The sequence below is a fragment of the Propithecus coquereli genome, unplaced genomic scaffold (genome assembly GCF_000956105.1).
Source record: "Propithecus coquereli isolate 6110/MARCELLA unplaced genomic scaffold, Pcoq_1.0 Scaffold942, whole genome shotgun sequence".
Classification (NCBI taxonomy): domain Eukaryota; kingdom Metazoa; phylum Chordata; class Mammalia; order Primates; family Indriidae; genus Propithecus; species Propithecus coquereli.
In genome coordinates this window covers 66810-78884 of record NW_012155752.1, presented here as the reverse complement: position 1 = coordinate 78884, position 12075 = coordinate 66810, and the positions used below count along the sequence as shown (strand labels likewise).

The window sequence follows — 12075 nt, the reverse complement described above, 5'->3', positions numbered from 1 at the left end:
CCCCACCATAGACTCTTGAATACAAAGTGAACTCCATCTAGTGTCTACACGACAGTCAGTTCTCCACAGGGCTCAGCTTTGACCATGTCCAGCATAAGCTCGATGGCTCCCTGGAAACCTCATAATAAATTCATACCCTTTGCCTGACTTTTCAGTGTGCTTGAGACCCAGCCCCTGTCTACCTCTACTATCTCACTTCTACTGTCTGCTGCACATGCTCTACTCCTCCCAACCTCCCTGCCTTCACCCAAACATTTCTACCTACCCCTCCCTCTCCTTCAAAGTCCAGCTGTGACATACCTGCTCCAGAACAGCTCTTGTGGTTGTCCTCAGTCCTCCCTCACCCACCTACCCCCTTGGGTCCACAGTTCAAGTTCCCAGGCCCTGGGCAAGGACTCACTCCTGACAATGGCTGTCGAAGCTGAAGACGCATTTCTGCAGACTGTCCAAGGTCATCAGGCTGATGTGCTCAAACATGTCCAGACGGGCACTGCCCTCCGAGGCCAGGTGCTGCCACTTGGTCTGACCAGAGAAGGGGACAGAGCTGGGGGACTGGGCCTTGGCTCTTTGGAGCCCCTCCCCAACCCCAAACATCAGGATGGACACATTCAGAACCAGCCTCTTGGTCCTCCGGCCCAAGTAGCCATCTCCAGGGAGGACCCGGCTTGGGTGAAAGCAGAAGCTTTTACTATTAGGAGATGAAGACTCCATGGCTGGGAACAAGAGACCTGAGTTCAGGTTTCAGCTCTGCATCCTGTGCTGAGTGTGCCCTTGGGCAACCCAGTGCCTTCCCTTAGGTCCCATCTGTCAAATCTTCAGGAAGATTTAAGTTGACCTGCTTTGGTGCCAGATAAACTGGGTTAGTATCCCTGCTCCACCACCCCAGGACTCAGTACATGGGTAGACTTGAGTAACCCCTCTAATCTTTCTGGCCATCAGTTTCCTCTTCTGTAATGGGGTAAGTAGAAACTCTGACAGGTGCATTAAAATTAAATCAGAGAATTTATATCATGGAATTGGCACAAGGAATCTTTTCTGTCACATAGTGAGTGCTCAAAAATGTTGGCTTTCCTCCTATTTATTGTTATAAATGGACTGCAAAAATATCCCTATGTTGGTAGAAGTAGTCTTCCTTAGGCCCTGAGCATCCTTGCTGGGCATGCCAAGAATGCAAAGACCTATGTTCTTAACCTGGGTCATTTCTCCACCCTGTGTTTGAAGAGAAGAACCTTAAGGGATAAAGTAATGATTCCCCCGGACACATACCAGGCTGTGTCTGCTTGCTGTAAAATCAGATTTCCTAAGCCTAGTGCTCCTCCCCTGCACCACAATGGACTCCAGGAACAGGCATCGATAGGATCCCGCCTGTGTCACCCACGTGGGATTGAGCGGCTTGGAAAAAGGAGGCAAACCAAGAAGAAGCACGTGCTGTTGTGCCATGAGTAGTAAACCACCCTTTGTCTCTGACCCTGGAGTCTCGTGTCTGTGGCAGAATCCATGAAAAAGTAACACGTTAACTTATAATCTTGCGAGTAAGAAAAAAATCTTAGGCAGTTCAAAAAATCCTTATCCCACCTGGAAACCATTCTTCTAAGTGAATTATCAGAAGAATGGAAAAGCAAACAGCACATGTACTCACCATTAAAATGGGACTAATCGATCAACACTTATGTGCACATATGGAAATAACATTCATCAGAAATCCAGCGGGTGGAAGGGGGCAGGAGGGGATGGGTCATTCACACCTAACAGGTACAATGCCCACTACCTGGGTGCTGAACACGCTTACGACTTTGACTCAAATGGTACTAAAGAAATTTTTGTAACCAAAATGTTTGTGCCCCCATTATAATCTGAAATAAAAATGCAAAATGTACAGACAAATCCGTAACCCCATTCTCCACGTCTCCCTCAGCCCACACACTTGGCAGTGGGATTTTTCAGCAATTTGCATTAAGAGACGGAGCCTATTTTACCCACCACACTTTGATTCTGTGGCAGACTTTTGCCTTTTTTTTTGGCCAATACGATGTGGGAAAAATGATGACACAATAACTCTACTGAGCTCCAAGAGGCTTTGCGGGCTCCTCTCACTCCCTGGGAGCCCTGTATCTGCCATGGGGACAGCCGGGGATCCCTTCTGGAGGGAGAGAATCGCATGGAGGAAAGTCCAGCTGTCCCCGCTGAGGCCATTCTAGATCAGCCTGAAGCCGGCTGAGCCCCACACAGGTGAGAGACTGAGCCAGGATCAGCAACGCTGCCACCCGGTTCGCAGCTGATCATACACCCTGAACGACCCCTTCCACAGCCACAAGAACCAGCCCACTGTCCCCCAGACTTATTAGCAATGATGAGCACATTGATTAAACCAATGAGTTTGGAAGTGGTTTGTTCGCAGCAGTAGCTGCTGTGTAATCTTCATCATTGCTCTCTTGAGCTCACAGGAAGAGAAACAGAGAAACTGACACTGTCTGAGCACCTGCTATGTGCCAGGGACAGGACACCATTACATCATCTTGACATCCTCTTAAGTAGGGATTATTATACCCATTTTACAGATGAGGAAAGCAAGTCTCAGAAAGGAAGAAGGACCAAGCCACCCAGCAGAGCCAGAACTCCAGCTCAGACCTGTTTGTGGTCCCTCCACCCCAAGCCTCCAGCTAGGACCCCGGTGTCAAGGGACTTACGTGCATTATGCTCACGCTGTCGTTGAAAATCTTCACATAGGGCTTCAGGATGTTGAAATGGAAGGCGGGAGTCAGCATGCGACGGTGGTGGCTCCACTTGTCACCGGCACTCAGCAGGAGCCCCTCTCCTAGTCGGGCAGCCAAGGGCAGTGAACTAAGGCAGCACCTTGTCCTGCCCCACAAGGCTGTCCCCGCCCCACTCGCCTGCAATTACTCACCCAGCCAGGGTTTCATGAAGCCGTAGAAGATACTATCCTTCTGTACAATGGCGGCTGGCATGAACGAGGACAATCAGGGACATGGACAGGCAGGGGAGGGGCTTGGGGTGGGGTTAGAGGCTCCCAGCCAGGGGTCTTCACTCCCCCCTCCAAGCCGAGCATAGCAGGAAGGGGGCCAAGTGCAGACAGAGCAGGGAGGATGGGGAAGGGAGGGGCCCAGACCAGCCTGCAGCAGACACTAGAGCAACACACACCCTCACAGGGCAGAGCACACACCATCATGCCTTGACATGGCCCCTACATGCCTCAGCATGTCTGCAACAGACGAACACAGCTCAACACCCTACAAAACACCTTCCTAAGAACCTAGGATACCCTGCCTGCCCAGAACTCGGACACCTCCTGACAGGGATCTCAGACATGTGACCTGCCCCGATGTGTTACAGGTCCTGACACAGCCATGGCACACATGACAAACCCTAAATCACCCAACATGGTCTGAATTTGACCTGAAATGGTCTGACATGAGCTCAGCATGCCCCACGGGTGGGCCCCAGGTAGGATCGAAATATAATCTTGTTAATGTCCCAGATGTGGACCAGGTGTGACCCAGACTGTGCCCCAGGTGTGATCTGAACGTACCTCAAGACCTGCCTCAGACAAGACTCGTATTTCAGACAGCTCACGGAGGGGCCCTGGGTCCCACACCTCAGACAAGCCCCGAATACGGCCCAGATGTGACTAGCAGGAGAAAAAGCAAATCTCAAACATTTCAGACAAGAACAAGACAGACCTCAGCATGTTCCAAGCGACCTTGGCTACAGCTGAGCCCCAGACCTGGTGATCGCCATGATTCCAGATGTAAAGCAGGTGTAACCAGGTGTAACCAGGTGTAACAGGAACCAGGTGCCACCAGGACCCAGGTGTAAATATACACGTGAATAGATGTGTCCATACAGCAGACATCTGAGCAGACATGCTCAGACATCAGCCAACAGGACCAGAGGTCAGACAGAGGTCAGACAGGTCAGTCCTGGGGAGACAGAGGCAGTGTCTTCTCCTCCCCAGCCACTCCTGTCTGCACTCGGGTCCCCAGACCAGCTGGAGGCAGCACAGAGACCTCAGCAGTGGGCGAGCTGTGGCCAATGCAGTGTCCGTCTGAGCAAAGAGCACGGGTTTGATGCAGGTGGGTGGAGGATGCGGACGACCACGTCCCACGGCCTCACCCGCTGGCAGCAACATCCCCAAAGTTGCTGTCCAGGCCCTGCGTGTACAGGAGACCGTCCTGCAAGCCCCGAGTCTGGAGAAAAGCAGACAGAACCCAATTCACAGTCTTCCAGGCTGCCAGGGAGAAGGACCTGCCAGGTAGAGATGCAGCCCCGAGCCCTGGGGAGTCCGTCCCGCCTCTCATCAACCTCTGCGCTGAGCCTCCGCCTTGGCATCCCCCCGCCTTCTCAAACGCAGCAACCAGGAGCCTCAGTGACTGGACAGGAAAAGCCATTCCCCGTTTGGATCCTGTTGTGGTTTGAATATCTGCCCCTCGGAAACTCATGTTGAACGTGGACCCCCACGTGGCGGAACTGAGAGATGGGGCCTTCAAGAGGCGACTGGATCCTGTCGGGTCTGCCCTCCTGAACACACTCATCCATTGAGGGGTTAATAAATTAATCTACTAGTGGGTTAATGGATTAATGGGTTGACACAGGAGTGGGATTGGTGGCTTTATAAGAAGAGGAAGGCAGACCTGAGCAAGCACACTCAGTCCCCTGCCCTGCGGTGCCTTCTGCCATGCTCTGACACAGCACACGGCCCTCGCTACAAGCTGAGCAGATACAACAGCTCAACCTCGAACTTTCCAGCCTCCAGAACTGTGAGTATAAATTTGTTTTCTTCAAAAATCACCTAGTGTCAGCTATTGAGTTACAGCAACAGATGAACTAAGAGAGATCGCAAATGCCAATTCACCTGGGCTGTCTCTCATCCCATTTTCCAGATTGAGAAAGTAACACTCTGAATCATGAAGCCCCTCACCGAAGAACTCCCAGGTAGTCTGGGGCACACCTGAGTCCTGAGCTTGGCTCTGTCTGAATCCAGGGCCTGAGTTCTTATCATCAAACTCCTTTGTGCCCAGAAAGAATAGCTCTGGAAGCCGCACACCTGCCAAGACTGGGCAATCAGAGTCACAGTGACTAGGTGAGGAATTGGTCCTGTGACCCAGGCCAGGACAATCACAGTGAATCTCAGGCTACTTATGGAAGGTCTGAGGAAAAGATGAGATTTCCGAAGGTTCTGGAACCCCTCAGGGACACCACGAGGAAAGGGTGGCCTTGCAAGAAAAAGTGGTACAGTAAAAGATAAAACCAAGAGGGACACAGATGGCTGAAGAGATTGTTTCAGACCTGAATCCAGCCTTGCCCGAAGGCCACCCTCTCTGGACTTTATGGTCAACAGATTTCTTTTCTTTGCTGAGATGACATGAGGGTGAGTTTCCATGACTCACAACTGAAAGAGATGTCAGAAGCCAGAGAGGCCCAGGGACCTGCCCAGAGTCACTCAGCATTTTAGCGTCAGAGCCATAGTCTCTGTGGGATGCTGCCCGTTTCCCTGCTCAGCCTGGCCTGTCCAAGGAAGGGAGGGCAGAGGGCAAGGGAAGGGCACCAGGCTGCAGTGGGGCTCCTTGGAGATTCTTGGGGCCTGGAGCAGAAGAGCAATGAACTTAGGGCAGACGAGCCACCGGATGGGGTAGAAGGAGCTGAGCCACAGGTGTGGCACTCATGCAAAGTGCAGGCACTTGGGCACATGCAAGGCTGACAGCAGGCCTGGCAGGGAGCCTGGAACACTAATGCTGCCACTGAGTCACCCTTCCTGCACTTAAAAAGTTCCTCCTCATCAATCCAGACCCAGCTCTAGCAACTCTTCCTGTAGGTAGCCTTCGAGTCTGTCCAGTAGAAATTTAGGTCTCCTCTGAGCTGTCATAGTGCATCTTCCTCTGGTCCATTCCTGACCACATGAGGTTGGGGAGTTCCCCCAGGAAAAGGCCTTGAACTGACAGGCCTCCTGGGGCCCCAGTGGTGCCCAGGACACCAGGGCAGCGAGCAGAGGACAGTGCAGGGAGGAGACACTGGGGTGGGGGCGGGTGAGTACATGCAGGGAAGAGGAAGGTGGCTGAGGGAAAAGAGGGAGGGAGGGACCCAGGTACTGCAGGGGCCAAGCAGGAGCATCAGGGAGGAAGGGCTGAAAGCCCTTGGATGCGCCACGGCGCCACCACCACTAGCTCTGCATGGTACCTGAGGCATTCAGGACAGGTCGGATGATGTCGGGGTGGTAAACGTTGACGAGGGGGAGGGTGGGGCCCCGCCAGAACTTGAAGCCCTGGGGGTAGGTGGCCACCAGCTGAGTCACATCCCTCAAACCCTCTTCTGTGTTCAGGACCTGCAAGCAAGACAGGGCCGTCACCTCCTGTGATGGTTAATTTCAGGTATCAATGTGACTGGGCTAAGGGTTGCCCAGATAGCTGGTAAACATTATTCTGCGTGTGTCTGTGAGAGTTTCTAGAAGAGACAAGGAGTTGAATGGGTAAACTGAGGAAGGAAGATCCTCCCTCCCCAGTGTGGCAGGCACCATCCAACCCACTGAGGGCCCAGAGAGAACAAAAAGGCGGAGGAGGAGACTTGGCTCTGTCTCCCGGAGCTGGGACTTCCACGTTCTCTGCCCTTGGACATCCGAGCTCCAGCTGCTCAGGCCTTCGGACTTGGACTGAGCGACAGCTCCGGCGCCCTGAGTCTCCAGCTTACAGTCGGCACAGGGTGGGACTTCCCAGCCTCCACAGTCCCCTGAGCCAGTTCTCATGGTAAATCCCCTCTTCTCTGTCCAGACCTCTACCAGATCTGTGTGCCCCGTGGTTCTGTGTCTCTGCGGAACACTGACTAATACACGTCCCCAGGAGTGGCCACCGCAGGTCCCCGGCAGCCTCTGGAGGTGGTGCAGCCTCTGCAGTGAACTGTGTGTCTAGATTCTGCAGAGATGGAGGGGATCTCTGCTTCCTCCTGCTCCTTCTCTCCTGGGGCCGTCTCCAAATGCCACAGGTGCGTCCCGGGCAGAGGGAGGGGACGCGATCTCTGCCCACAAATGGGCCACTTGGCTCCAGAGGAAGGGTTTTCTTGTCCTCGGAGTGGTTCTGGCCTGGGGATAGCCATATGGGGACGTCCCCACAGAGGGGGTTGTGGGCAGCAGTGTGACCTCAGGACGTGTCCCTAAGGCAAGTTTCCACATGCCCTCATGTCCTGCCTGGTGCACGTGGGCTTCAGTTCCTCCCCTGGGGAAGGGTCTGCACCCTGGGGACCTTCCAGCCTCAGCAGACCCCAGGGAGCAGAGCGGAGCTGTAACTGTCCATGTGGACCATGGCTCCCACCTGTGAGCACCTTCTGCAGACCAGGCTGTGCACCCTCCCACTGAGCCTAAGGACACGCCCATCTCCCCTGCCATTACAAGTGAACAGGCTGAGGCCACGTCACCCACAGGGGACAGCAGGTCCAAGTCAGAGGGCAAGGTGTGGGGAGAGGGGGTTGGGAAAGGCTCCTGAGAGGGTAAGCGAGCGGCCAACTCTCACGCAGGTTGCACAGCAGGGCCCACTGGGACACCTTAGTGGGGAAGAGCAGGGTAAGAGGAGGGTGCTCAGGAAGGGCAGCGGTGGGACACTGTTCCCACCTGTCTTGTGTCCCAGCTGTGCCCCTGTGTGTTTGGGGGAGTGGGGGAGTCACAGCCCAGAGAGGGGCAGACACATGACACGGGCCAGGCAGGGAGGTCCAGGTAGGGCCACCGTGGACACTGCCCCTCAGGTGGCCTCAAGTCCCGCGGTGGAGAATTGGGAACACCAGGGGTCCCTGCTCTGTGCAGCCCTCCCCGGGAGCCCTCACGGTGCACCAATGTGGGAAGACAGGCAGGAAAAGTGTGCTGAGCGGGCTGGGGTGGGAGGACAAGGAAGGGACAGAGGCCTGGGACGGCACAGCAGAGCAGTGAGGCAGTGAGCAGAGGAGCAAGTGAGCCGCCTCCCTCGCTTCTCTGCCGTCCCAGACCCCAGCCCACCTCCATCCCCGGCTCCCTGAGCCCCTTCCTGTCCTGGGGAAGTCCACCTGCCTTGACACCCCAGACCCGTCCTGCTGCCACACTCACCAGGCTCAGGTGACCCAAGAGCCAGTTTGTTTTGGGAGGCTCTGGGAAACATCGGAGGCGGCTCCAGTTGTCATAGAAGGCATAAGTCCAGGCCAAGACGCGGGCCAGGAGCCAGGAGACCCCGACCAACAGCAGCGGCAGCCACGGGGATGTGGCCACTGGCCCCAGGCCCAGCCAGGGCATGCTCAGCTGTGGCATCCTGCAGGGCACACAGGTGCAGGGGGAGTTCCTGAGGCCCAGGAGAGGGAAGGGGGCTCCAGGGCCAGGGCAGAGAAGCAGGGGCGGGAAGGGGAGGGCTCCGAGATGGGTAAACAATGCCTGAGAGCTAAAGTCCACAAAGGCCCAGGCTGAATTGCAGGGAGGCTACCAGGGGCTCAGTTTCCAGGAAACCACCATTCCCAGGGCCACCTCCCTGGAGCCGCCCCAGCATTGGGCAGGTCCCTCCCCATCCCAGGCTGGAACCCTCCAGGGCCACCACCTCCAGCCTGGCACCTTCTCTCAGGAGCAGCTTGTCCACATAATCTCCTCTTCGCCCTGCTGGGCGGTCTTTGCCCTGGACCCTGATTAAGGAAAGGCTGAGGGAGGCAGGGCGGGTCTCGGCCAGCCAATCCCTGCAGGCAGGGCTGCCTCCTCCCAGCCTGGGCAGGGGACCAAATCATGGCGTGGGGAGGGAGCTGGCTGCAGAGCGATCATCTGGGGATGACACGGCAGAGGCACTGGATCCTCAAGTCTCAGCACCTCACCTGTGGGGTGAGGGGGCAAGTTAGGCGTGACCAAAGGAGATCCAGAGCCACACGGTTTGCACACCAGGTGGAGCTGAAAGTGAGAGTTCAGGTGCCAGGCGAGCATGGCCAAGCCAGGCCTTGTCCCCGATCGTCTCCCGAGCTCCTGTAGAGCATCATGCACCATTTCTCGGGGAAGAATTAGGAGGCTTGGAGATTAAAGCCCAGAAGCCCCGGCTGCCCAGTCTGGCGGGAGTTCGAGTCCTGCCTGGAGGCAGCCCAGGCCCTGGGTTGAGACATGACTGCTAGGAATAGAAACAAACAATCCAGCCTTGCTGGCGATTGTTCCAGTCAGATTCTTGGCATCAGGGGCTCTAGTGGGCATAGATCTTGCCCAGTCCCTGGGTGGACGGGACTGTTTCCAGGAACTTTGTTTGTGGAGCTGGTGCCAGGATGAGGATATGCTTCAGTGTCTTCAGATGGTTCTCTATTGCCAGGTGCACCGTGGATGTGGCTTCCCTCAGGCCTTTGGGGGGCCGTCGAATCACTGGGGTGGAGGGGGTCCCGCTGCAGGCCAAGCTTCCGTCTTTGAGAGCTGAGTGCGGCTGGAATGGAGTCGAGGATGTGGTTTAGGGTCTACAGCTGACACCAAGATCTTCAGGTCTCTCTCTGGGGCCACACACAGGTGCTGTCTCAGGGCAGGTGCCAGGGTGGGCATGCCTGCTCTCAGACCACGCTTGAGAGGGGCTGGCTGCAGACAATTTCTAGGGCAGTTTTGAGACCCACGATCAGACTGAGGTCAGCGAGTCAGCCTGCAGTGGCGCCGGCAGACGTGCCTCCCGAGGGTTCCTGGGTGGGAAAAATGCCTCTCGATTTGTAGCCAGAACTGAGATTAAGGGGCATTTGAGGATCCCCTGTGGGTCAGAGGTTGGCAGTCCTGCCGGCTGGGCTTCTCTCCTGGTAAAACTCTCGCCAGGAACACCTGCTCCGGGAGTACCTGGGGCGTGGGGGGCAGGATCCAAGGTTTCAGGATGTTTTAGGATTTGCTGTGAGACTAAGGCTGGAAGCTCAACTCGGTGGCACCAGTGCTTGCAACTTCGGCAGTTCTCGTGCAGCAGGGGTTGCTCCGGACCAGAGTCAGGAGAGGCTGAAGCTGGCATTCAGGGCCCCTTCAGAATCTGCTGGGGGACGGAGGCCTGCAAACCTGTAGGTGACACAGATGCGTGAGCGGCCCTCTGGGTCCCTGTGTGATCAGGACTAATTTGGGACCACAGCTGACGAGAGACGGAGCTAAGTCACTGGGTTGTTTCCAGGTCCACTGCTGAGGGCAACGGCAGTGAGCCTGTCTGCTGAAGCGCCAGTCACGTGGGTTCCTCCTAGACCCCTTGGTGGATGATTCTGGACGAAGGATCGAGGCTGGCTGGGGCTATAGCTAAGCCCTTCCTGGAATAGGGCCTTTTCCAGATCTTGAGCCAGGACCAAGATCGGCATGTCCGCCCCATGGGTGTGGGTCGGCCATCTCAAAACGGCCCTTCTAGGCCTTGGGCACCTGTGAGTTTTACAACCTCCTCCTGATCCCAAGGCTCCCACAGAGGCACTTGGGTCCACGGATGGCTGTGACATTATCGCTGTGGTGGGGGACTCTGAGCTGACGGTGGAATCCTATGCCACCATCTTGCTGATTTCACCCTTCTAGAAGTCTTGATGTCAGACAATATTCGTTCTCCAACTTTGTCCTCCTTTGTAAAAATAGCTTTGGCTTTTCTAGGCTGTTTTCATCTGTGTATAAATGTTATAGTTGTTTTAGAACTGGCTCGTAGATTTCTATAAATAAAGCATTGTGTAATTTGGGATTGTGCTGAATCTAAAGATCGGTTTGGGGATAAAGGACATTTGAACAATATGGAACGTGCCAATCAATGAACATGGTTATCTTTCCATTTGTTTAGTGTTTACCATGTTTTCTGAACAATGTTTTATAGTTTTCAGTGTCAAGATATGCACTGGTTTCGTTAAATTTATTCCATCGTGTTTTATTTTTTATGATGTCATTATCAGTGTTATCAACTGCAAACATTTTAATTTTCAAATTGTTTGTTGGTAGTATAACCAATAAACAATTAGATTGATTTTTGTATAATGGCCTTGCACCTCCTGACTATGCCAAATTTATTCATTATTTCAATTAGTTGATTTTGATTCTTTCGGATTTTCCATGACAACACTTGTGTTACCTGTGGATAAACAATATTTGGACTCCTGTCCTACAAATATGCATATATAAACTTTACAGTGCTTTAGTTTTGGTGTCCACCACTTCTCCTTCTACATTGCTACCCAACATTTCTGTTCCGTGTTTTACATATACCATTAGAAACCATTATTTGTTTCTTTATCTACGATCATTGCCTGAATTTGCCTATATTTTTACCATTTTTAAATTTTTTGCTTCAATTTTAGAATATCCTTCTGGAACATTTTCCTTCTCGAAGTTCATCTTTTAGAACTTCTGTTGGTGGTAACTTCCTCAATCTTTATTTTTCTGTAAATGTTTTATGTTTGTTCTTAACTACAATTGAGTTAGACGGTTTCTTTCTATCAATATCCTTTAGCTGTTATTTCACTATGTTTTGGCCTATTCACTGTTCTTGTTGAGATTTTGCTTTCTCATCCATATAATATGGTCATCCAATCTTTGAAAACTACTTATTTCGGCAACCAAAGTCATGCAAATTAAAACAACAATGAAGGACTTTTTAAAAAACAATGTGTGAAGTTATTTATAAATAAAAATGATCACTTCCATTCCTGGCATGATGGCATTGAAATTGAGAGTCTCATACGTTGCAAATTGACGCAACTTTTCCAGATAGAAATGAGGTAATATATAGCAATACTCATGGAGATTTCCAAAGTCTGGAATCTGGAAGACTAAACTATATGAACATACTCCTGCTATCCAATACCTAGAAACCCCTAGAGATACCGGATACAGTATAATGAACATCCTCTGAGCACAGAGCTGAATCCACAGAAAGTCCAGGGAGCATTTGTGTCTACCTTCCTCCCCACAATGGTGGGGGCAGAGGCCCCAGGAGCAGCCATGGAGGTTATTCTGACCGGCTATGTGTCTTATCCTGCTGCTATTGCTCATCTTCTTTGGCATTTTCCTCTCGAAAAGTGTTTGAAGAATGCATTTTAGTAATTCTTTTAGTTCGGCTCTTTCAGTGGTGAAAATTCTCTACTTTCGTTTATCAGAAAATGTCTTTATTTTGC

At 53.0% G+C, this 12075-nt stretch overlaps 1 protein-coding gene across 1 annotated transcript in view; it reads right to left on the bottom strand.

Moving 5' to 3' along the window:
• Positions 1-8419, bottom strand: part of LOC105826936 (phylloquinone omega-hydroxylase CYP4F11-like) — an 18022-nt gene extending 9603 nt beyond the window's left edge. Inside the window, exons 1-6 of the mRNA XM_012664950.1 lie at positions 8078-8419; positions 6193-6337; positions 2906-2959; positions 2688-2815; positions 401-522; positions 301-316 (exon numbers count right to left, since the gene is read on the bottom strand). Coding sequence (XP_012520404.1) covers positions 301-316; positions 401-522; positions 2688-2815; positions 2906-2959; positions 6193-6337; positions 8078-8275 — 663 coding nt within the window. The 5' untranslated portion in view covers positions 8276-8419. The remainder of the gene's footprint in view (positions 1-300; positions 317-400; positions 523-2687; positions 2816-2905; positions 2960-6192; positions 6338-8077) is intronic.
• Between the last annotated feature and the right edge of the window lie 3656 nt (positions 8420-12075).